This window comes from Emys orbicularis, chromosome 10, assembly GCF_028017835.1.
Source record: "Emys orbicularis isolate rEmyOrb1 chromosome 10, rEmyOrb1.hap1, whole genome shotgun sequence".
In the NCBI taxonomy this organism is placed as follows: domain Eukaryota; kingdom Metazoa; phylum Chordata; order Testudines; family Emydidae; genus Emys; species Emys orbicularis.
In genome coordinates, this window is record NC_088692.1 from 7,076,656 (window position 1) to 7,102,152 (window position 25,497).

The 25,497-nt window shown below is 58.8% G+C and overlaps 1 protein-coding gene across 1 annotated transcript in view; it reads right to left on the minus strand.

Annotated features, from left to right (window-relative positions):
- Positions 1 to 1,408: 1,408 nt before the first annotated feature.
- The window catches only part of MYO15A (myosin XVA), an 85,116-nt gene continuing 61,027 nt past the window's right edge, over positions 1,409 to 25,497 (minus strand). Inside the window, exons 52-67 of the mRNA XM_065411968.1 lie at positions 23,586 to 23,791; positions 23,117 to 23,259; positions 22,379 to 22,451; positions 20,986 to 21,058; positions 19,129 to 19,202; positions 18,648 to 18,730; positions 17,906 to 18,036; positions 15,395 to 15,489; positions 14,659 to 14,736; positions 13,684 to 13,780; positions 10,797 to 10,957; positions 8,406 to 8,539; positions 6,101 to 6,234; positions 5,030 to 5,163; positions 3,907 to 4,047; positions 1,409 to 1,510 (exon numbers count right to left, since the gene is read on the minus strand). Of these exons, the coding sequence (XP_065268040.1) occupies positions 1,409 to 1,510; positions 3,907 to 4,047; positions 5,030 to 5,163; positions 6,101 to 6,234; positions 8,406 to 8,539; positions 10,797 to 10,957; positions 13,684 to 13,780; positions 14,659 to 14,736; positions 15,395 to 15,489; positions 17,906 to 18,036; positions 18,648 to 18,730; positions 19,129 to 19,202; positions 20,986 to 21,058; positions 22,379 to 22,451; positions 23,117 to 23,259; positions 23,586 to 23,791 (1,859 nt within the window). The remainder of the gene's footprint in view (positions 1,511 to 3,906; positions 4,048 to 5,029; positions 5,164 to 6,100; positions 6,235 to 8,405; positions 8,540 to 10,796; positions 10,958 to 13,683; positions 13,781 to 14,658; positions 14,737 to 15,394; positions 15,490 to 17,905; positions 18,037 to 18,647; positions 18,731 to 19,128; positions 19,203 to 20,985; positions 21,059 to 22,378; positions 22,452 to 23,116; positions 23,260 to 23,585; positions 23,792 to 25,497) is intronic.

Genomic DNA, 25,497 nt, shown 5'->3' on the forward strand with positions numbered 1-25,497 from the left:
CGTTGCCATGGTGGTAAAGCACTTGTGGCTGGTCTAGGCTAGCGCCGCCTCTGTTGCTAGCAGCAGAGAAGCTGCAGCGATCCTCGAATGTCACCAGAACCTGAGTGCAAATACGACCATCGAGTGCTCCACTGTTCTGTGGGGATCCGTCTGGACTAGAGTTTGGGGGCCTCTTTTAACCTGCGTTGACTGACGGCCAGTTAATGAACACGATTGTAAATAGTAGTCTAGTCCTGGCACACATTTGTCTTAGGATACAGCCTAGGGTTAACCATAAACACTCGTGTCCTGGCATAAATGTCTATGAGGTGGTTAGACTAGCATTGACAGTAGGGTTCACTGGCAATCAGTTGAAGCTAGACTGCAAGCTCTGCTCTTGGCTCTACACCAGCGGTTCTCAAACTGGGGGTCAAGACCTCAAAGTGGGTTGGCTTCGACTTGCCGGGACCAAAGCTAAAGCCCAAGCCCAAGGGCTTCGTCTTTGGCCTCCCGACCTGGGGAGATGAGGCTTTGGTTTGCGCCCCGCTCCGGGGGGCCAGGGATCCGTTGGATTCAGGCTTCGTTCCCCCCTCCTGGGGTCCTGTAGTAATTTTTGTTGTCAGAAGGGGGCGATGAAGTTGAGAACCGCTGCTCTACACAGATCCTGGGTTGAGGAAAGAGAAACAGCTTTGTTCCCCAGCACACCCAAACGACAGGCAGCTTTGGACTTAAAAGGAATTTTTAATTTTGCACAAATTAGAAACAAAAATAAAATCTCAAAGCAACGTTGAGTGCAAAAAAGTTACAAAAACGGGAAGCCATTTACAGGGCCAGCGCTACAGACCAGTATACAAATACAGGCGCCAACGACACTTATAAAAATGAGAATTAGATCACAGGACAAACAAGACCAAAAAACCGGGAGCGAACACAAATAAAAGCCATCTGGTGTATGCAGTACGCGAGCAGTTAGATTGCCAGGTCCTTGGTACAGGCAGATGTGCAAAACTGGGCATGTCCTGCTCAAAGCCAATCTGTTAATATGTTGCTACTAAAATAATGGATTAAATACACTTGATTCTGGAAAAAGGTCACGCCCTATGTCCAGGAGGGCAGTTATTAAACATAAATTAAGGCATCTGTGTTCACCTGTTAACTGGCCAGACTGCATTCCCCACACTCTTCACTCCTCAGACCTCACATGTGGTCTGTAAGTCCCCCACCCCAGCCCCTCAGCAGCCCCAGGCCACTGAAATCAGTGGGGCTATGCTGACTCGAACCAGCTGGGAAGCTGTCCCATCAGTGTCTATATTTAGTCTACATTGCCTCTCCCAGGACACAGAGATATTTGCTTATCTCCATGCTGGCTTTCGCTCAAGTAGCTGTTAGGGAGGGAGTGTGCGAGTGTGCATGTGTGTAACATGCCTGATCAGAGCAACGTAATCTCACTGGGAGGGAGGGTGAGTCTCTTCTCGCGAGCGTACAACAGACTTTCCATGTGGGTGGCGATCACACGGCACAACTCTAGGCCCTAAAGAGAGAAGGAAGCACAATGGAGCATTACAGCATTTTAACTCGGGTTCCCCCCCCCCCAGCAAGACTTAGAATGAATTGCACCCCTGTGCTGAAATTTGCTGTGGCCATTTTGTTGTGTGGCGTCCGGTCTCGCAGTGGCGAAAACCGAATGCCAAACCCTCGGCATACACCTCCTGAGTGCCTGCGCCCGGGAAAGCAGGGGCCTCTGCTGCCTTTGGACTCACTGTTTTGTTGCATTGGAATGAAAGTGGTGCCTGCCTGTAGGGGCACAATGCTGTGTGAGCCAGTTGTACTCACAGGGCCCAATCCTGAGAGGTGCTGAGCGCCACCCACGCCTGCTGCTGTCGCTGGGAGCACTTCCCAGGCCTGAGCCCGTAATGGTTACCAATACCCAGCTTCTCCGATTTTCTGCTCCTCCTCCCTGCTGGTCCTTCCCTCTAGTTACTGTTCCGCTGTGGCCTCCCATTGGCGCTTGATTGGACTCTCTATGAAACGCCCTCACACCGCTGGCCTTGTACATGGGGCAGCACTGGAGGTGCCCTTTGCCCAACCCACCCATCACAATAGGCAGCACCAGAGCATCCCCTGCTTCTCCCACGTTCCCCATATCTGGCAGTGCCACTGAGCTACAAAACTATACGCAGTTGGTGTACCACGGCCCTGGTCCAAGAAGGGACATTGAGCAGCTCCGAACACTGGTAGCGAGAGCGTCGGAAAGGTGTAATAACAAGCCCCAGTTCCCTTGCCTCCCAGTCCTGGGCTTTAAACCATGAGGCCACCTTCCCCTCTGCATCCTGGAGAGAGGAATAGAAATTGCTCCTTGCAGGAGTCCACCAGCAATAAAAACCTGTAGATGATCTACCGGGTCCTCACGTTGCAGTTAAAAGGAGAATGCAATGGTGCATTAGACTTTGGACACTGCTGGGCCAGCTGGCATCTGGCAGAGCCAGGATTTCATTGGGTTTTAGACTCTGAGGATACATCTAGATCAATCGGGGGCTCTGACTGCAGCGCGAGTAGACGTTCCTGGGATAGCTTTAATCTAACCAGCTTGAGTAACACCAGCAGCGAAGCCGCGGCAGCCTGGGTGGCACAACCTCGTCCAAGGCCGTGGGTAGATACTTGAGCAAGTAGCCCTTGCTGGAGTCTGTGTCGTCACAGCTTCACTGCTGTTGTTTCTCAAGCTGGCTTTGATCGAAGCTACCATGCAGGCTGCAGTCACACCTCTGACTGCAGCACAGATGCACCCCGAGTTTTTCTCACTTGGATTCCCTTGTATTTAAGCAGCTGCCTCCATGCGCTGGTTGTCCAAGCAAGTTAGGCAGGGAAAAAACAAACCCTGTAATGAGGAACTCCTTGTAATGATGTGCTTAGTTTGTGTGCGGCATTACCAGGACTGCATGTGAAAAGTGGGTAACTGCACACGCAGAGCAGCCTGCTTAGCACAAACGCACACTCACTGCGTGTGCTGTTGCACACCTAACTTGTCTGAAGATGTGTCTCTTAGTTTGCCGATGCGGAGTATGTGGTGCGGGAGCACTTTTGTGCAGTGATCCCGGAAGAGACAGGCTGGGGACGGTGCTGGCTTTACTGTATTTCTGTACCCTCACCAAACACAACCCACAAGCATTCTCTCTGGGAGGCAGCGGCTACCTACCATCTGAAGGTTTAGCTTCAGAGATCCGGGTGAAGAAGCCAGGAGGAGACAGTAGGAAGAGAAGCGACAAGGAGAGAATTAAGGGGGCTGTAAAGAGGATGAGTCACGTGGAGCATCCTCTGGGGGGTATTGTTCTGAAGAGATACAGGCGCCCTGCCTGCGTTCCCCGCCCTGAGCCTCACCCTGGAGGGGTTCTGTGCTCCCCCAACCCGCTGGCCAGGGACACTGCTGTCTTTACTGTGTTGTAATACAGGGGCTCAGGGTGTCTCACGAGTGCAGTGTAGAGGGCCCATGTTGCCCTCTGGAACGCATCTCATTTGTGGGGAGGGGGCAAGCTAGCTCCACACCCTTCACTCCCTGCTCCCAGAGCCCACAGAAACCCTCCCTGGTGCTTTGTGCGGTGGGATGGGCTCCTGGCATCCTGCCCCCTGCAGAGGGGAACCAGGAAGGCTGGGCTGCGTCCCGCCAGCCCCATGGCTGGGGAGCGGGGCCTCGGATCCGTGCCATTCGACCCACAAATCCTCGGGGAGCCAACCATCAGGAGTCACATTACAGTCTAAGAGCCTAAATGGCCATGTGAATTCAGGGGAGGCGATAACACTGTGGGAGCCTTCGCCATGGCCCTCCCATCCCCTAAGCACATCCTGGCATTACCCTGCGCCAGGCCTTGAATCTAGGCAGGGCCAAGGGGGTTAAAGAGGGGGAAAGGCAAGCTGCTTAACTGCACTCCATACCTGCTCCAGCTGCAGCTGCGTCATCCTCTGTGACATCAAGTCTCCCAGCATGATCTCCACGTAGGGGTAGCTGGAGCCGGCCGTGGGCCGCTGGGTCCTCGTGGACTGAATCTCCTTCAGCGAGAACTTCACCACCAGCTCCTGGGGATGGAGGCGCAGCTCCTTCATACGCGGGCCCCACCAGGGACCCGGCCCCAATGTATGGACTACAAGCTCCTTCCTACCAGTTCATCCCATCCTTCCCGGCTACTGTCATTTATCATTCGCACTGCAATCCCGCCTAGGAGCCCGAGTCATGGACCAGGACTCCTCTGTGCTAGGCGCTGTACAAACCCAGAAACACAGGACAGCCCCTGCCCCAAAGAGCTTCCAATCTGAGCATAGGACCGGAAACAACGGATGGATACAGACAGAGGGACGGGGGAGCACACGGAAACAATGAGGCAATAGTAGCTATCCCTGCCTTGGGCCCCCTGAATAATTCACCTCCATTAGTCTTTGGGAAAATTGCCGTATATCATGAGGCAATAGCTTTGCACTGAAAGGCAGACTGAGAATGGGGTGGGCACTCTATGTACAGGACATCCTGCCTCTCTGGGTCACTGGGGTTAGCCCTCTAGCCCGGTCCAACGGCCAGGTCACAGCGACAGCAGAATTAAGCTGTCACCTGAATCCACTGCACAACAGAGTGAAGGCTCCGGTGTCTAGCACACGGGTCACTGCCGTATTATGAGGCGCACGGCTGAGCCCGGGGGGGGAGCGGTGGGCCTCTCTGTGATGTACTAGAGCCCACGGCCCCACTCCCAACCCGCATGATGCCAGTCCCGATGGGTTCCACTCTTGGATCCAGCCCTCCCAGGGCAGACGTCACCCGGCAGCCAACGGGCCTGGCCGACATGCTTCTGTCCTTTCAGAGGGGGCAGCAGGCCTTGAGCCAACTTGCAGGGGTGGGGGCAGTTTGGCTCTTTCCAGGCCCAGTGAGCTCTGCTGGAGCCTCACCATGCTGGCCAGAGCCAGCCCCCACGTAGACCAAGCCTCGGCTGCAACTGCGCCCTGCACGTCAGGAGCAAGCCCCTCCTGGAGGGACCGGGCGAGGGGCTGGCCTGCTGCCCCCCACACCTACGTGGGTGTCCTTGTTGAGGAAGTGGAGGCCGTTCTGGTTGACGGCCAGGATGCACGGCGAGACGATGGCGTTGTTACTGCAGCTCTGGATGTAGAAGAAGGAAGAGCCGAACGTGGGGAAGGCGCTCAGGAGCCCTGCGGAGACGACGTGCAGTCAGCAAAGCCAGGAACCCGACCCTGGGGCTGAGCCACGATGATCGGCTGGGACATAGCCACAAGGGAAACAAGGGGGTCCCCGCTAGGACAGGTTGATCCTCCCCATTGGGGCAGGCGGTAGTACTGCCACTGCCCAGTAGGGGGGGCAGCATTCGGTGGAGATGATCAATCATTGCATCTGGCCACACCCCCTTCTAAACAGCCCCGCCCCCTCTAGGCTCCCGCGTGCCCCCAGGGGAGGGGAAGGTTGTCCCCCACGAGGCTCTTCGTGAAGGTTTATGCCGGTAGAGGCCAGGGCCTAGCCATGGAGGGCGGGAGGGGGGTTAACTGGGCTGTTTGAGCCTGCTGGACAGGTTCTGCTGGAGATCTGGCTGACGGCTCAGGGCGTGGGGGGGGGGCACGGCCGGGGGACTCTAACTCGCCCCTCCCTCGACATGCCAGGTACCCAGCACAGTACACGCTGTCTCTTCCTGAGCAAGAGCCTCTCCTGCTTCCTCCCCACCCTCTGCCCCTGGCTTGGGAATCGGTCTGGGCAGCAACATTTTGCATCCCTGACGAACGAACAGAAGCCAGGAGGCCCAAGGCAGCACCGAGGGCATGGCAAGTGCCTGGGGGGGGGGCACTGCCGAGACCCACCCAGAGCTGTGGCTGCAAAGGCCCAGCCGTGGCATGGAGGGAGGGGGCTCGTCTGTTGCTGTGCCCCTCAACACCAGGGCAGCACTCAGCTGCTTCCGCGCCTGGCCCTGCCCCACCTTTGACCACGTTCCCCTCTGAATCATAGAATCATAGAATATCAGGGTTGGAAGGGACCTCAGGAGGTCATCTAGTCCAACCCCCTGCTCAAAGCAGGACCAATTCGACTCCAGCAGCAGCTCTCTCGCGAGCCCGCCCCGGTCCCGGCGGAGGGATGGCTTACCTAGGAACTGAGCTCTGGCCTGATGGGCGCTCAGGGCCTGGACCTGCGGCATACGCTGCAGCACCACATTGAGCCACGACTGAGCCTTCAGCGCTCGGCAGAACTGGGGCGGGACGTAACCCTGCACCTCGTGGCTGCGGGGGGGGAGAGAGCCAGGGAAAGGTCACAGCCAGCCCCAGGCAAACGCCTCCCTGCCTATGTCGCGGGACAGAAAACCCACTGCGGGAGAGTGCTGCCCACCCATCCCCCAGCTCGGGGTACGTGCTGAGCACCGGGGCAGCACAGAACCAGGGGGTGGGAAGAACAAAGACCCTTTCTTGGGTAATAGCAGCCAGAGCTCAGCCCTCAGGGGGGCTCCTTACTGGCAAGTCCCACAGTGTCTTGATGAGGTGGGGAGTCCCTCATCCCTGAATCATTCTCATGCAGTGACAGGGGGGAGGGGACACTCCCCACCCCACTCCTAATGTAGCACATTCACCATGGGTATTGTCCAGCCTCAGGCCCCCCCTGCGCTGGGGCTCTACCTCCATTAAATAACAAAACCGCACAGCAGGAGTGTGCTTCTGAGCATAGGTCCCCATCCTGCAAAGACTCACGCACACGCCTAGCTTTATGAACCCAGTTAAATCACATGCAAAAGTCTTTGAGGGACTGGGGCCTCCTTCCTGAGCAGGCTGATGAGTGTTTCCCCCTGCAGGACTCCTGCCCTTCCCACTAGCTGTCTCTTGCAGCAGAGCAGATCTGCTCCTTAGTGGCGCTAATGAGACTCACCTGGTCTGGTTACCAGGGAGAGTCAGCAGAACAGCTCTGCATCTCCATGCAGGGTCCTACAGCTTGACACCCAGAGACAAGCACATATATACAGAGTTCAGTCTGAATACATTGCAAACCTAGGCCCAGATCCTGCAAGCTGATCTGTGTAGATGGACCCTGGCACCTGTTGGGAATCTCACTGATGTCAGAGGGGCTCTGCAAAGGCATACCCACATGGATCAGATTGCAGGGGCAGGGTCACAGCAGCTACGCACTCAGTTTAATAAGACTGGAGGACTTTGGAGTTGAGCCAGGAGGTCACTGCTACCAGGAAACCCAAGTTCACAAAGCAGCCTTTAGGCCAACAGCCCCTCAGTCCTTGGCATTTGGTCTGGAACTGAAATTCCTACGTGAGTTCATCTTTCTTCTCATTTAGGTCTTATGTAAGTGGTAGAAAGTCTCCCTCTCCTTTCCCCTCGGGGCAGCAATTCTGCAGGCTCTTGGCACTCCTCTAAAAGCTTCACCTTCCAGGAGATTTTTTGTAGTGACTCAAATTCCAGGAATTCCCCAGCCCCCAAAGTACATGTGGGATCTAATTCACCACAACAGCAATATAGTTAGTGCTCTGATTTGAGACCGGAGTTTTGAATCTTCTCCTTCCATGCAACCATTTCTCTGTGGGGGGATGTCCTGCGCAGTCAGACCAGGTGATCGGCACCAGGGTCAGAGCACCCGGGTTTAGCGCCGCCCTGGTGTGAGCAGCCCCACTGCAAAGTCCAACCCGAGTTCCTGTGTCCATGCTGGTGCTGTGCCCCCCTTCCCCGTGTCTCACCAGTTCTGCTGGGGGGATGCCCCATTGTTCTTGGTGCTGCAGTCAGCCGAGCCGCTCTATAATTCTTTCCCAGTGAATTGTGGGAGAACTTGTCTGTCCTTCTGGGCATGGGGGGGAATTGTGGGAAGGCACTGGAGGACTATCCGCACTCTTTAGCCAGTGTCCTCGCTGCAGAGTGGGTGCGTTAGCAGCCTGAGTGGAAGCGGAACCTGGACTCGAACCCAAAGCCTCAGCCAGGCCGGCTAGCCTGGGTTGAAAGCACCACTAGACTCGGCTGAGAGGTTGTGTGTGTGTGGATGGGAGGTGGGTTAGGGGCAAAACCCAGATAAGACACTGGGCTGACTGCAGTGAAGACAGACTCTGGGGTGGTCTGTCAGGTCATACCGATGCCGATGACACCTCGTCTGTCTATAGCACGCGCCCTCCGAGGACCGGGAGGCACTCTGCAAACAATGGAGCCAAGCAACTCTGGGAGGTGGCAGTACGTCTCACACACGTTTTAGAGCTAAGCGACATTAGGCAGAGAGAGGCTAAGCGACTCGCCCAAGGTCACACGACGAGTAAGCAGCAAAGTGTGGAACAGAACCCAGGAGTTCTGGCTGCTCTGCTCCAGCCACTAGCCGGGGCTCCCTACTCACTAAGGTGCGAACACACCATGATGGGACACAAGCCGTGATTAGCAGGGTAGCACCCAAGCGCCACCACGCCCAGGGTACCTACACGGTGGGCAGGTACATGCTGTCCTTGGCCCGGTGCTGGAGGGCTGCCAGTTTGGAGACCTGCTGGCACTGCTGTTCGCTGGGTTGCAGGGGCGGTAGGATGTTGAAAAGCCCCTTGAGGTAATCGGGCAGGACCTGAAAGAAGATACAGAGCATGCCGGGCGTGGCTTTGTCGCACTCGCTCATCAGGAGTCAATGGGAGCCGATCTGGGAGCTGTTGGGCTCCATGGGACGTGCCCAGGAAGGGCACGTCCTGGTGTGAATGCGTTCACACACATACAGGCAGTCAGATACCACGGAGAGGGCCACGGCATAACAACACACGATGCAGATTGTGGCAAAGCACGGAACTTCGCATGGACTTCAAAGAGAAGTGTGGGGGCTTGAGTACCTTCCTGAACAGAGATGCTTTCCTGAATCGCGGACTTAGACTGTACAGGCACACCCACGCACCCACTCTTCGGGGGACACACTTTGAAGAGTCAGGGGGGGATGCCCAGGGCAGAGCGGGGCACCTGAGATCTGCGGAGGAACTAGGGGAATTCTGGGACTGGCTGGGCAAGGAGACTGGGATAGAGTGGGGCAAGGAGAAGAATGTGGGCCTGTTGGAGGGAAAGGGACATCAGGAGTCTAGCTTGAGGGAAATAGGCATAGAGGCTGCGCCCAACAGAGAACACTCCCCTCCAGAGGCTGGAATGGAACCCAAGATCCCTGAGTCTCACCATTCCTCCACTGTCAGCAAATATCCATGAAACCTTCTGGCTAAGAGTCCCAACCCCCTCTAGTGCTGGTCCACACAGATGACAACCTACTACTGCCGGACTCCAGTAACTCCATTAGCACACATGGCAGAGGTCTGGGCGATGGATCTAAAGGTTCCAACCCTGCCGATGACCCACCCGGGTGGCAATATGATGGAATGGCTGTTTTATTTTCAGTTTGCTTGTCAATAAACCAAGTAAATCACACACACCAAATGACATTCAAAGAACATTGTTAAGGTTGCCAAGTCAAGCATACAAGTTAGAGAATGCCAGAATCATCAAATAAATACAAAGTACAGTTTAAATAATAAAATACTACTAATAATCCCTTAAAGAAAAAGAAAGTGCCAGAATGAAGGGGGTCTTTGCAGCCTTAATGTGGCCCCCTTGTGCATGCACAGTATGATACAGGCGTTAATTACACAATCACATCTTATCTTTTCCACAAGCCTCCTGCCTCATTCAATGCCCAGGATGGATCTGCCCTGGGGATGAGTCAGGGTTCTGTAATGAAGGAGGTTGTTGTCTGTTGAATCCTGATTTATTTGCTGCAGAAGTGAAAAGGTCTGTAGTGACCGAGGCAGGGGACTGCAGGAAGAGAAAGGAGGATCTCACTGTTAAGGCGGCTGAAAGCTGCCTTGGAGAACTGGATTCTATCCCTGCCTCTGCCACAGAATTTCTTTGTGATTCTGGGCAAGTCCCTTAAACCAAACTTTTCAGAGGTGGTCACTGACTGTGTGCGCTTCATTTTCTGGGTGCCCAACTCGACACCCTGGGGTCTGATTTGCAGAGGTGCTGAGCGCTCACAACTGGAGCTGGGCTTTGAACACACAGGGCTAAGGACTCTGAAAAACCAGGGCTTAAGTGTCACAAATTGGGCACCCCAAATTAGTGGAAATTGTTTACCTTAATCTCTCTGTGCCTCAGTTCCCCAGCTGTAAAATGGGGATAATACCGTCCCCACGTCACAGGGATAAAGATAAATCCACTAATGTCTGCGAAGTGATCAGACACTACAGTGATGAGCGCCAGAGAAAAAAGCCCATGAGGAAAGGAATAATTCTGTCTTCAGAACTGGGTTTGGATAGCATGCAGCGGCTAAGGCCTGGGGCCAGACTCTGAACAACCCGGAGAAACCGAAATATTGAATAGCTGCTCAGTAAGTGAAAACCATCCATCCTGTGCACTGAATGAGGCCGTGTCCTGTGGAAAAAAATAGTACGTGATCAGGTTAGGAAAGACTGTACCATAATGCACAGGCACAAGCTGGCTGAATGACGATTGCACCCAGGCCGCATCAGTTCTGGCATTTCCTAACTTTGGGGGCTTGGCTTTGCAACCTGCCTAATGTTCCCTTAACGTCGTTTTTCCAGACTGGGGGGTGTTTAGGCAGACAGAAGCTAATTACCTGGCAGTGGAATCTGGCTGGGACACCAGGGCTAACCCCACTGCTCTGCCAGAAAGGGGCCAGGGGATCTTTAATAACCGCGAGAGGTCAGGAGCTTGGTTTTATGAAAGATTGCTCCTCAGATACCCCCGAGCCCATACTCCAGGGAAGGGAGGAGGACGAGGCCCTCCTTAAACTAAGGCAACTGCCCCTCTGCCCCTGGCTGGGTCTGAGCGGCTACCTGGTTATAGTGCATGGTGACATACAGCTCGTTGTCAAATTTCAGCGGCTGGGTCCAGATGACGCGCCGGTACCAGAACATGTAGCTGTTGTCCACTTGCTCCATCTCCGTGGCCACGTCAAGGATATACTCTCGTCTGCTCAAGGGGCGGACATTCTGACCTATGGGGAGCACAGGGGAAGAGTCAACTGTGTGGCTCTAGTTTTAAAGGCCGCCTGGCAAGGAAAGGCCAGCCGGGCTGCTCCTTTCCAATGCAGAAGGGTAAAGCTGGCTGGAGAACTGAATGGTGTATGCAGAGCAATGAAATCGGATTCATTGCTACTCTTTGACGCTTTGGTTTGTGTCCACACCTACTTAACCCTTGGGAGAACAGCTCTGTTTGTTTAGGATTCAACCACCCAGCCCGTTCCGTTGAAAGCCGAGAACGCTGCCAGGCCCCATCTCTGAGGCTGTGTCTACATGACAGAGCCTATGCCGGCGTAGCCCCGTCAGCACCGCTTCGCTGGCGTTGTCCCTTTGTGAAGGCGCAGTGTACGCTGACAGAAGGAGATTGTCCTAACCCTGGCAGACACCACCTCCCCATACGTTAGCTATGGCGGCATAGCTGAGTCTACTCTGGGTGGGTTGGCGGCAGGGGGACATCACTCGCCTGAGTGACATAGCTACGCTGGGGTACGTTTTACGTGTAGACCAAGCCTCAGTCACCCGTCAGAAACCGGGAAGACAAGACTGACCGTTCCTGATAGTTCTAAGATAAAAAACAGGCAGAAAAAAACCCATAAAACACCTTTAAAATAAAAGTCCAGGCCTTCTTTACACGTCGTCCCAAAAGGACACAAGCTGAGTCCGCGTTTCCTTCTGCAGGTCGGCTCTAAACGCTTCAGGATTTGGGGCACTTGGAATCATCCATGTAACTCCTGAGAGCATGTTATAATTCCAGAGTTCAGGAGAGCCCTTACACAGACAGATGATTGTGGGTGTCATAAGCCCCATTTTATAGATAGGGAAACGGAGGCAGGAGGAGGTGACTTGATTTGCCCCAGGTCACAGAACAAGTCGGAGGCAGGGCTAGGATTAGATCCCACAAGCCCGTGTCACTGGACTGTGCCGCCCCCTCTCACGGCACAGCCCCCCAGCCAGGGATCAGATCGACAGTGGAGAATCCACATTCAGAGCCCCGGGGCTCCGTTTCCAAGAAGAGGCTTCCAACTATCCCCATAAAAAGCAGCGGAGAGGGAGTGAGAGGGTTGGTGGGGCTAAGAAGGCGGGTGACATTCCTAGGGTGATGCAGTGATTTCCCAGAAAGCAGGATGTGACTCAGAGATGCTATTTCCTGGTGGTTCTGGGCCCGTCCACACAGCCCTTCCAACGGTCCCTTTACAACCCTTCCCCCGCCCACACTTTAACTAGGCCACTGGCTAACCTAAGCCAAGCCAACAGGGCGGCCGGGAGCTGTGGAGAGGCACAGACAGGAAAGCGGGGGCTCGGCCCCAGGAAGTGCAGGGATACCGTGAACCATTTCCTGCCTTTTCAGCGTTTCAGAAGAAAGCTGAGGCCAATAATCCACCTCCCTCTCCTGGCACTGCCCTGCAAGCTGCAAAAAGGACAGCGCCGCTGAGAAAGGACAGCGCTTTCCTCCTCCCGTCACTGCCTGTGGCTTTCCCATCCTCTCTGTGCCTCCAAGCCCGGCAGCTCAGCACCGACGCCGGCTGGAGGGGCCTGGCGCTGCCAGAGGATGCTCAGAAAGGGGTGTTCTAGGACCACGCTCGCAGCAGGCCTCGCTTGTGCCAGGGAGCATCACTGGGCGCTGGATCGACTGGCGATTGCCTCGTGCTCCCGCTGTCGGGCAGCCACTGGCAGTTAGGAATAAACGACACTGGCACAGAAATGGCTGTCTGGGGCCGTTTGCCCGTTCTTCAGGGAGGCGGCGGGCTCTCGGTGCCAGCAGGGAATGCACATCACACGGGGCTATGCCTCTGGACACACAAAGGGCTTAACGGAACAGCATCAAGATAAAAACATCCCTCACAAGCAATGCAGTCAGTGCCTCCTGGGCAGTCTCCCAGGGAAGCCGCTTAACTTGGCAGTGAACAGCAGTGACAGCCGGTTCATTAGGCAAGAGACAGCATTGTTCAGCCAACGCCCAGGAGCTGAGTGGTGTTTAGCCAGGTGCGAAAGCCTCCTACGCTTGTCTTTCCATACAAGTTATAACAGGAGGCAATGCGGGCTAGTGGGCAGAGCGCTGCACTGGGAATCAGGAGGCCTGGGTGATATTCCCAGCTGACCTGCTGCAGGACAGTGGTCAAGTCACTTGTTTGCTCTGTGCCTCAGTTTCCCCTCCCACCCTCTGCCTGTTTACACTGTAACCTCTGTAGGGCAGGCCTGTCTGTGCCTAGATGCTCACCCAGCGCCTAGCACAATGGCTCAACTGGGATTTCTAGGCAATAATACTCAACAGGGCGAGGCAGTGAATCTCTCTCGTGTTTTCATTCCGTACGGGGTTTCATTTCTCTTCTCTTCATGGGGCAGCGTCTTGATCCGAACAATGGCCTGTGCCATTACTCCCCGAAGGAGGGGGGACGCCAGGGCTCAGAGCCAGGAGGCTGCTGCCCACGGCTAGTCTCTGGAGGCGGGCCACGGAAATCAGGTCAGCCAGGAAGTCCCCCCGCAGTGCATTTGGGACCTGAGTGCCATCACCTGCTCTGATGCCGCCTGCGGGCCTGGGGAAGCCAGACGCCAGTCAGCTCAGGCCGCCTGTCGGTGGGCATGCAATATGGGAATGGCCAATGGCAGAGGCAGGCCGCTGGGCAGGACTCGGGGGGTGGGATGGGACCATTTCAGAGGAGAAAATGGGGAGAGCCACCCCCTGCCTGCCCCCAAGCCTCACCTCCGTTGGTAACGGCAAAGATGACGTATTCGTCAAAGGCCTCGGGCCGATGCAGCCCCATTTCATAGCACATCTCCTCGATCACGTCCAGCGCAACCTAGAGAGGGGCAAACCACCCAGCTGAGTCCCTCAAAGGCCGGGAAGGAGGCTCTAGCGCTGGCATTGTGCCCCCACCACCGTGGTCTCTGCCCAGCACTGCTGGTGGGACTTCCTGGAGCGACACCCCTTCCTGGCTGTCTGGCAAAGCCCTGGATGGCCTGATCCCACAAGGTGCTGAGCACTCCGTCCCAGTGGACGCAGGAGCAGGCCATGAGGAGCAGCAGCAGGGGAATCTGCGATGGGTTCAGAGACATGGCCAGAAGTTTGGGTGCTTTGCTGCTCCATCCTAGGGCCGGGCCGGCGACCCCATGGGATCTCTCCCCCCCTCAGGTGAGAGAGCAGCCGGCTCAGCCTCAGGTAACAAGAACCTGAACACGCCTTTGGTGGGCAGCCAGGTGCCAGCCGCCTCAGGTTAACTGGGGCTCCGAGAAAACGCTCCACTCTGGGCAAACCTTAAATATCAGCCCCACTCCCCTGCCTTTGTCCCCTCCCGCCCCCTGAGCCTATGGACCCCGCGAGCCCCGGCGCTGACTTTGGAGCCTGGGCCCAGCTGTAGGTGAAACCCATAGCCCTGACGTGTCCTATCCCCGCCCAAGTACTGCTGAGCTGGAGGAACAGCTGGCCCGTGCTGCAGCCACCTGGCACTGTGCCAGGGAGGGACGCTGCCTGGAATCGTTGCCTTCCCCCTGGAGCCCCCCCAAGGGAAATCAGCGACTTTGGGGAGCTCTCCCTAATGCCGCTGTTGGGGAGGGGCTGAGCTCAGCTCCCGTTCGGTGCTCTCTCCGCTCCCGCACTTGTCTCCATCACTGCTCTGAGGGAGCAGCCCGAGTGGGAGCTGGGGGAGCTGGGCAGTGCCGGGCCCCTGTGCTGACGTACCGAGCACGTTTTGATCTTCAGGTGCCTCTCGATCCCTCCCGGCAGGAGAAACAGCTGGCGTTTCGCGCTACGGCCGGCCTTGGTTGGGGAGGAAAGCACAGAGAAGCAGGAAGGTTTCCGAACCGTTAAGCCATCCATCGGCTCCAGAGGCCAGGCTAAAGACCCCAGGCTAGATTCTCCCACATTGGCGCAGGGAGATTTCCTGTGGGGGATCCCATTCTGCCTAGCAGAATCCCCATGCGCTTTCTGTCTGGCTCCAGCACCACTCGGTTAGACGCCGGGGCATTTCAGAGAGGCGGGAAGCCGTCTTCACAAGAGGGCAATCAGGCCTATACCATCCCCATCCTTGCAAGTTCCTGTCCATTTCAGCCCTTGCCACCACGGAAAGGCCTCTGCTCTCCTCCCCCCAGCCCTACCGTAGGCATCACAGGGGTAACACGCCCTGGCTGCAGCCACCCACAGTTGTAGCCGCCTGCTCAGCCCCGTTCTAGCCCTCCCAGCTGGAAGCAAGGCACAGACAAACCGCGTAGGCCATAGCAGGGGAGCCCGGAAAGTGGAGCCCCCTGGAGGAACTCGGCCTTTGTAAGCCCAGGGAGCTCAAGGGGTACAGTCCCATGCCATCCCCTAGGCGAGCTGTTTGTGACCCAGTCTAGCCCCTCAGAGAGCCTCTTCCCCACGTGCCCACCTGGTGCACGCTGACACCATTGCAGGGCCCCTGCGTGAGCTCCGGACTCACCACCATGGCTTTGAGCTCCATGCTGCTGGGAAATTCACGCCGGCCACCAAACTGGAAGGTCTTCCTGAGGTTCTGCTCGCAGGCCTTCGCGATCCCTTAAACAGACGGACACCAGAGCCCCGTCAAAGCAGAGACGGGCACCAGGCACAGCGCAGGGTTCCAGGCCTCCACCTCCCCAAACCAGGCCAGACCCAGAGCGTGGCTTTGGCTCACTACAAAGACAGTGGCTAACAATGAAATTCAGGTCTGGTTCAGAGGGGAAACAACCCCAAAATCGTGAGGTGTTGGGGGGGGGTGGTATCGTAGCACCTATCTGTAATCGAAGCTTACGTTTATTTCTAGGGCTGCCGATTAATCACAGTTAAGTCACGCCATTACCTCAAAAAAATTAACTGTGATTAATTGCAGTTTTTCTACATTTTCATATATATTGTATTCTGTGTTGTATTCTGTTGGTGCAAATACTTATAAGCAAAAATAAATACAGTGAGCACTGCACACTTCGTATTCTGTGTTGTAATTGAAATCAATATATTTGAAAATGTAGAAAGCATCCAAAAATATTTAAATAAATGGTATTCTATTCATGTTTAACAGTGCGATTAATCACGCGATTAATTGTTTTAATCGCTTGACAGCCCTGTTTATTTCATTTCCTGTCCCCACTTTTCCCCCCTTCCCCTCCCCTATTTGCCTGGCATGTTGCCTCAGGCACGGCAGAGGCCCTGGTGCTCTGACTACCATTGTACTGCAGTAGCATCTAGTGGCCCTGATTAGGGGTCAGGCTCCATTGTGCTAGGAGCTGTACACACACATATAATGATAAGACAGCCCCTGCCCTACGGGCCACGCAGCCAGCTAGTCCAGCAGCGCTGCCTGCACTGCTCCATAGAACAGGTTCGGATCAGGGTGTGAGCATCACCAGATCGGTCTCAGTCCTCGCCCTGGCACCAGTGGGCCCTGCCCTCCCAGCCGCTCCTGGATACAGAGCCTGTGGGAGAAGGTCCCATTAACGGCAGCTGAAGCGGGTCTGGCCGGGAGCAAGGCTGGGGCAATCTATCACTGCAGAGAATTCTCCTCCCCGAGAGCCATTTAAACAGCTGTAAGCCTGAAGCCAGCCTGAGATTCCCCTGTCGCCAAGGGGGAAACTGAGGCACGGGGAGGGGACGTGACTTGCTCAAGGTCAACGGGGAGTTTGGTGTCAGAGCTGGGTCTGGAATTCCAGAGTTCCTAGCCCTCAGGTTTGGGCTTAGGTCATGCCCCTTGTACGGGGCTGAGCCGGGAGTGTCCCTCTAACCCTCTCCCCCGCACCTCGTCTCTGCTCTTCAGAGGAAAGGGGCTCAGTGAACATTCCTGACGCGCCCTGTCCCTCCCTGTGATTCTATTGGCTCTGTCCTGCTTCCGCTTCTCTTTCCATTTTGCAGGCGCCTGGTTCCAATATGCATGAAGTGCTGCTATGGAAACTGATGTGGTGGTGACGGAGCACATTTCCAGGCAGCGTCATCCTGGCTGGGACAGCAGCTGAGCTCGTGACGTCCAGCAGACAGAGGGGTTGGGCGCAGGGTTTACACCGAGCCTTGGCACACAAGAGCTGGCCTGATGATTTCCAGGAGCAGGCCCGTGGTATCAAACACACACCTGGGCACAACCAGGGAGGGGGAGGGGCACAGCCCAGGGCGTGGGGGCAGGTGATCTAATGGAGCCCGGAAATCCCGGTGTGCCCATGGGCGAATTGCTCCGCTGGTCTGTACCTCACCTTCCCGGTCTGTAAAGGGGAGTGATGATAGCTCACCTTCACCTTCAGCCTCCTCTCAGCTGAGCTGGAGGCTGCGGGATAGGGGCTCAGGGGCTGACAGCTGCAGGCAGGCCCACGGGCCAAGCACTGTCCTCGCTATCCACCACCGGCCCTGCGGGGCAGGGCCCACCCTGCTGACCCAGAGCGCCCCCCCGGGGGTCCTGCTCTGCTCCCCAGGGAGGGAGGTACCTCGATGTAGGTACCAATGACATAGGGAAGGATAGGAGAGAGGTTCTGGAGGCCAAATTTAGGCTGTTAGGTAGGAGATTGAAGTCCAGGAGCTCCACGGTAGCATTCACTGAAATGCTTCCAGTTCCACGCGCAGGGCCAGTTAGCCAGGCAGAACTGCAGGGTCTCAATGCGTGGATGAGATGATGGTGTACGGAGGAGGGGTTTAGATTTATTAGGAACTGGGGAAACTTTTGGGAAAGGGGGAGCCTATACAGGAAGGATGGGCTCCACCTAAACCAAAATGGAACCAGACTGCTGGTGCTTAAAATTAAAAAGGTCGTAGAGCAGTTTTTAAACTAAGGGCTGGGGGAAAGCCGACAGGTGCAGAGGAGCACATGGTTCGGACATCCCTTAGGAGAGGATCTATAAATGTCCTAATAAGGAGGAGAGGATGGAAGATGATAAATTACAGGTAAGATCTGATGAGAACAGGCCCCCTTGCCAGTCCGGTCGGGGTTCCCGGCTTTGCAGAACGAGCGTCCTACCTTGGAACTGCGCCCCAGGTCTCCTGCAGGTCTCCTGGAGGTGCCACAGCAGGTAGGGCTTCAGGACCTCAGAGCACTTGTAGTAGGCGGTCAGGATATAGAGCAGCCGCCATCCCTTCTGACAGCTGTCCCTGTCCAAGCCACGGGGCGGGGTGAGGGGTGGGGGGAAAGAGGTCTCAGAGCGGGAGAGGCCTAGGCTGCTCAGTGCAGCTTCGGCCCCAGAAAGTCTTTGGGACAGGCCTGGAACCTGTGCCCCTTACCCTCTTCCATGCCAGGCCTCCGGGCAGGCGGGTGGGACCCTGCCCAATCAGTTCTGGTATGTGGCGAGAGAGGGAGAAGGCGAGGAAGAGGAATTGGAGGAGTAAAAAGAAGACGCGAAGGAGGAGGAGAGCGCCGAGGGGAAGGGGAGAGAGCAGGGGCCCGGAGTGGTGCTGTAACATGGAGGGGGGTGGCAGGGCGGGACCTCCAGTGGCCAAGGAAGGCTCTCCCAGCTGCGGGGGTGGCTAGGATGGTAGGAGCCATATTGACCCATCCAGGCCCATCGTGCCGCAGTGACACTATCAGCCAGTCCCAACCAGACTGGGGGCGCAGGAGGCTCCCTGGGATTCTCCCCCCAGACCCTCCACTGGGGAGGCCACACAGCCCAGGCCAGCTGGCCAGGGAGGGGAGAACAGGGTGGGGCTGCCGCGCTAGAAGGCCTGCCCGGGGCCCCACACCACGGGAAGGGGAGGGACTTCCTCACATCTTGGGGCTGGTGTTGTCCGTGGTCTGCTTGACGATCTGGCAATACACTTCATCCCTCATGACCTCCTGGTCAGCGCACAGCTGGAGACAGAAAGGCACCGGCGGGCGTCACTGCCCTGGTGCTGGGGAGCCGCCTGCCCCTCCAGCTGTACCTGCTCCCCCACCGTGCCGGCTGCCATCCCTGCCCCCCCGCTGCTGTGTCGGAGGGGTGCAGTTTGCAGCCTGCTCCTGGGGCCTCTCCCGGGCCACGTGGCTTGTTCCCTCGCTGGCCAATATGCCGCCGTCTGCCCCCACCTTCAGCCTCCTCCCCGCTTAGCTGCAGACTGCGGGGTAGGGGTTCGGGCTGGGAGCTGCAGGCAGGCCCACAAGCTGAGCGCTGCCCTCGCCACCACCAGCCCTGGGGCTGCAGGGCAGGGCCCACCCCACTGACCCGGAGCCCCCCCCGGGGGTCCTGCTCTGCTCCCCAGGGAGGGAGGTACCTTGAGCACAGCACAGACGACGTCCAGCTCCGTCTGCCCCTTGAGAGGCCAGTCGCCCATGAACTTCATCACGGCTGGGGATGACAAACCAACGCTCGGTGACAGGCTCCACCTCCCCTCGCCCCGAGCAAGGGGGCGGCTCTCCTGGCTCCAGACCCGCTGGGTGGGTCCTGTGACCCGGAGGAGAGCAGGTCACAGTGCCCCAGATCAGGGGAGGGGCTGAGGAGTTCACAGCACCCCCAAACCGGCGGGGGAGGAGGATGGCCAAATGAAACCCAGAGCCACCAAACCTCCTGGCTTCCTTCCAGCGGGCACTCCCTCCCCGGCCCCAGCGGGCTCTCCCACCCCGGCCCAGCAGGCTCTCCCACCCCGGCCCCAGCGGGCTCTCCCACCCCGGCCCCAGTCCCAGGGGCCTCCTGGAGCGCTGGCTCCCGGACTCCTGGTTGTTCACTGACTCACTGGTTATCAGCCCGTCGGAAACTGCCAGATCTGGGCCCACGGGCCGGCCTCAGCCCACCCCTGAGGAGGGGCAGCAGAGATTCCAGTGCCCCACCCTGGGGTGAGGTCTTTGAGCTTCACTGTCCCTGCCCCACGCGGGGCAGAGGATGGCAGCGGTCAGGCCGTGGCGCCCTGCGCGGGGCGGAGGGGGGCAGTGGGCAGGCCGCGGCGCCCCGCGCAGGGCGGAGGGGGGCGGAGGGCAGGCTGCGGGGTGGAGGGCAGGCTGTGGCGCCCCATGCGGCGCGGAGGAGGGCGGAGGGCAGGCCGCGACGCCCCGCGGGGGGCAGAGGGGAGCGGAGGGCAGGCCGCGGGGTGGAGGGGGGCGGAGGGCAGGCCGCGGGGCAGAGGGGGGCGGAGGGCAGGCCGCAGCGCCCCACGTGGGACGGAGGGGGGCGGTGGGCAGGCCGCAGGGCGGAGGGGGGTGGTGGGCAGGCCGCAGGGTGGAGGGCAGTCCGCGGGGCGGAGGGGGGCGAAGGGCAGGCCGTGGCGCCCCGCGGAGGGCAGGCTGCGGGGCGGAGGGGGGCGGAGGGCAGGCCGCGAGGGGTACAGGGGGGCAGAGGGCAGGCCACGGCGCCCCACGCGGGGGGCAGAGGGGAGCGGAGGGCAGGCCGCGACGCCCCGCGGGGGGCAGAGGGGAGCGGAGGGCAGGCCGCGGGGTGGAGGGGGGCGGAGGGCAGGCCGCGGGGCGGAGGGGGGCGGAGGGCAGGCCGCAGCGCCCCACGTGGGACGGAGGGGGGCGGTGGGCAGGCCGCAGGGCGGAGGGGGGTGGTGGGCAGGCCGCAGGGTGGAGGGCAGGCCGCTGGGCGGAGGGGGGCGAAGGGCAGGCCGTGGCGCCCCGCGGAGGGCAGGCTGCGGGGCGGAGGGGGGCGGAGGGCAGGCCGCGAAGGGTACAGGGGGGCAGAGGGCAGGCCGCGGGGCGGAGGGGGGCGGAGGGCAGGCCGCAGCGCCCCACGTGGGATGGAGGGGGGTGGTGGGCAGGCCGCAGGGTGGAGGGCAGGCCGCGGGGCAGAGAGGGGCGAAGGGCAGGCCATGGCGCCCCGCGGAGGGCAGGCCGCGGGGCGGAGGGGGGCGGAGGGCAGGCCGCGGGGGGTACAGGGGGGCGGAGGGCAGGCCACGGCGCCCCACGCGGGGGGGCAGGGGACGGCAGGCTCACGGGGGTTGAGTTTTCAGCTGGACTCTCACTAACACACCCAAGGTTTTAGGGCGTCCCACGAAGCAGGCAATGGCACGAGAAGGCCGCCCCCTGCTGGGCACGTTGGTCTCAGACGCCCCTGAGCGTGGGGCGCCACGGCCTGCCCTCCACCCCCCTCCGCCCCGCAGCCTGCCCAGTGCCCGCTCCCCCGAGCGCCTCCCACGCACCTTGGAAGGCCTCGGCTGCGGCTCTGTTCAGGCAGCTGTCGGGGAATTCGATCAGCGACTCCTGGAGCGGGCACTGGCCGGGGAGAGCAGAAGCAGAGCTTGCATCAGTTACCAGCAGGGAACGCTGGCGGGCTTAGTGGCTGAGCTTGCCAAGCCCTACGCTCAGTGAGCCCGCGGGCACCGAGCCCCTGCCATCGGTTTAGCAGAGCCACGGCCTCCAGCCCCTCACTGCAACTGGAGATCAACCGACCGGCTGATGGCACCTATCCGCACATAGCAATACCCCGTTCCTCTCTGCCCAGCCACCCGAGAGCACCGCAGGGCAGCACCCAATGAATGGCCTCCCAGGTGGAAAGAAGAGTGGGGAGGAAGGGGGGACACACAGAGCCCCTGGCAGGGAGGAGCTGGGGGGGACACCCTAGGATGGAGGGGGAAGGGAAAATGGGGGGACAGGAAGAATGAGGGTGCACAGAGCCCCTGGCGTGGGGGGGAGGGGCGGGAGGAGGGTGCACAGAGCCCCTGACATGGGGGGAAGGGGCGGGAGGAGGGTGCACAGTTCCACGTCAGGTGGGGGCCCCACCAGAAGGACACGGAGCGAAGAGCCTAGCCCGAGAGAGGCACAGGGCGCTATGGTATATCCCTTGGGGACTGGTCACCAGGCAGTCCCCTGGTCTCAGGCCAGCCCATGAGCTGAGTTTACTGGTGTCTGAATGAAGAATGCAAACGGTGCATTATTACAGATACCCTGCAGGGACCAGCACCTCAGGCAGAGCCATTAACACAGCCAGGAAACAGCCTGAGATCTGGTTTGCATCCACAGCCGGCAGGTGTCCTCTGGAACTGATGAGTGTCTATCCCACACTACACAGGCTTCCCCAGCAAACCCACACTGCACCTGCCTGCGGAAATGGCTCCTGACCCTATCAGACACCTCCGGAGACCAAGCTCCTCCATTGAGCCACAGATCAGGTTCAGCCTGACCTTCCGGCATGCTGAGCCAGCCCTGCCCGCAGGGATCATCTACCATCCGTGGCCTGCTCAGCCCCTGGCCTGTCCCAGCTCAGCTGATCGCAAATGACTGCAATGAACTCGCATCTCCTAGCAGCCGAATGGAGCCCATACGTTCATTTCACAGAGGTCATCAAACAGCTTTCCGTTCCCACCGGTGGATTCGAACCAACAGCCCAGAGGGGAGAGACTCTCTAGCACTTTAGCAGGGCCCGGAGCCAACCCGGCCCCCCTTTCTGGGTCGGCTCCATGTGGAGGGCGGTAAGAGGGCCAGCAGGCCCCGTGCCCTAACGCAAAGGCAGGGGCAATAGCCTGAAATCGGCAGGTGGTGAGGCTCTGCTCTCCAGCAAAGAGCACATGCAGCAAGCTAGGCGATCCCCATTACCTTGGTGAATTTCAGCATCTCCACTACGTCCGGCGAGTCCTTCCCTTTCCAGGATTTCTGCTTGCAGGAATCCCTGGAACACATCGCAGAAAGAGACTGACAGGTCCCTCTCTGGGCACGAGCTGCTGGGGGCTGGGACGGGGGATTCCCCCGGGGGTCAGCACATCCGCCTCCCCCATGGATAGGAGCTGTGAGCCCAAGAACAGCCTCCCTTTTGCTGCTGCAATTGCAAAATCCGTGCCTGAAGTTCTGGCACCCGCCACAAACCGTGGGCTCCCATATGCGGGTCTGATCAGCAGAACTACCCCAGCTGACACACAAGCGCTAGCATCGATGGCTGCAGCTCCCACACAGGCCAATGACGATGCAAGCGCAGACAGGAGGCTGCGTTGGGAACAGTGCCAGGTGTGCAGTAGAACGAGGGCCAGGCATACAGCTGGACTGACTGGAAAGCCCATCGGTGCAGTTCCATAATCAGCCAGAGAGGTCGCTCTTCCTTCTCTGTATGCTGCCTCCGCGGGCAGCCCTTGGGCTGGGCACTGAGCCTAGCTCCGCAGCGGGGCAGTCAGCCCCAGGATGCCAACCCAGGGGCAGTTAGCGCCACGTAGGATGGTGCTTTCTGTGACGTGGCTACTGTCCCACTGGGAACTGGGCTGAGACCCACCAAACTCATTGTACACAGGGTCACTGGAGGCTGGAAGGTTAAAGGTCACTCCCCTCCCCTCAGCCAGCACTCACGTCTTCGTCCTCTGCGCCTCCCGGAAATACTTCTTGGCAAACTCCTGCATGGGGAACTGCCCGCCCTGCAGGGCACTGTCCCCAGGAAGCTCGCCGCCATACTCCTCCACGCTCTCCGCATAGTCACTGCCCACAGGGGACACCTGGGGAGAGGGGGACCATGGGCTGCAGAGGGTGCAACACGCACCCGTGCCGCCAGCGTACGACTCCATGGGTCCTAGAGCCATTAACCCTCAGAGAAGCTACAGACAGACACTGCGGCTGCATCCTCCTGGCGCCCACTGATCAGTGCCCACCCTGTGCCAGCTGCAATGCCTCCCTCCCCAGTTAGCCTCCTACCCAGCTGCTTAACCAGCCCCAAGGATCAGGCCCTCCCTGCCACCCACCCCGACCAACCCCCGCCCACCCCAGCCCTCTGAGAGCTCCCAGTTTCCAGCACTGCAAGGGTTACTTGGGGACAGTCCCTCACCTCAATCTTCCTGTCCAGCTCCTGAGCCACGGCCGTGGAGGCCACGGCCACTGCCACAGCCGCCGAGGCCGCCACCTTGCCCTGCTTGTTCTTGGGCTCCTCTTTCCTGTCCGCTGGCAGATGGATAAAATCTGGGGCTGCCACAGGCTGGACGTACTCGGCGGGGAAGCGCCCCGACCTCCCGTGGATGGCACCGAATTTCCACCCTGAACCGGGACATGTCGTTAACAGCCTAGTGCTCAGATACACACTCCAGCCAGGCTTATACACCCCTCCCTGCCGCGCTGGGCCCGGTTATCGGTCCATCCAGCCCCGTACGCTCCTGCCTGCTGTGCCACGCCCGGTTATCGGTCCATCCAGCCCCGTACGCTCCTGCCTGCTGCGCCACACCTAGTTATCGGTCCATCCAGCCCCGTACGCTCCTGCCTGCCATGCTGGGCCCGGTTATCGGTCCATCCAGTCCCGTACGCTCCTGCCTGCTGCGCCACACCCGGTTATCGGTCCATCCAGCCCCGTATGCTCCTGCCTGCTGTGCCACGCCCGTTTATCGGTCCATCCAGCCCCGTATGCTCCTGCCTGCTGTGCCACGCCCGGTTATTGGTCCATCCAACCCCGTACGCTCCTGCCTGCCACGCCGTGCCCGGTTATCGGTCCATCCAGCCCCGTATGCTCCTGCCTGCCGCGCCGGGCCCGGTTATCGGTCCATCCAGCCCCGTACGCCCCTGCCTGCTGTGCCACACCCAGCTATTGGTCCATCCAGCCCCGTACGCCCCTCCCTACCGCACCACGCCCGGTTATCAGTCCATCCAGCCCCGTACCCCCGCCCTGCCACACCAGGCCCGGTTATCGGTCCATCCAGCCCCGTTTCCTGCCTCCCTCCTCTACCATTTTAGACCTGTCCATTCAAACCAGCACCCCACACCCTGCTGCCCTAGAGCAGACATGTCGTCTCTCAAATCCAGCATCTGCCTGCAACAGTGGCCAATGCCTGGGGCTTGCTAGGGAGGTGCAAACTCCCCATAAAGCCACATCACATAGCCAGAGCTGTGATTGCATTCAGGGAGGGACCTCTGCAGAGACCTGTCCTGAAGCACAAGTTTTGATTGTCCGTATCTCAGCAGGCAGAATCACCATAAACACAGCCACCCCCCTTTGAAAATCCAGCCGCAGCGTTTGACGGAATGGCTGGTATTGAGACCCATATAGGCTTGCTTTTGCACCGCACTCTTAAACAAGGGGTCTGGGGACCATGCACACTGCATATACCATCCTGTACCTCATGCAGCAACCTGCTGTTCGCCTGGGGTTAGCTAGCGCTTCCCCCCAGAGACTGAACGGGCTAGGGACCAGGATTACATGCACAAACCAGATACAGGAGCGGGCCATGCATGGAGGAGGCCAGTAGGGGAAGCAATGTGGTTATGGGCTGTTATCGAGAGCATGGCCAATGGGGCTGTTAGGACTCCAGCCAGTTCTACAACGGCTTCTCCGCACACAGGGTCTGGAGGCCATTGGACAAATAACCCCCATGCCCTGCACTCAGCCTGCTCCCTAGAGTGCCAACCGCTGGAGCTGCGTGCCCCATACAAAACCGCCCCTGGGATGGCATAAAGACATCCTCTCCAGATGCACTCGCGCCGATTCCTGTCCGTTCCCCATGAGCATCCGGGCGAGAGCGCTCTGCTCAGGCTAATGCCCACGGGGAGCTGGTGCTAATGGGTTTCTCGGGGCCTGGAATGTGCTCGTCTCTCCTGGGGAGCTCTGTTTCTCTTTGGTGGACACACCAGGGGTCCAGCTTCCCCAATCTCTTGCCAGAGCCCGGGCACAGAGACCACTAGAGGAGCAGCTGGAAATCTGACAGCATCCTGTGCCCTTAGGCCTGTGCATGGGAGATGGATCATCAGTGCCACAA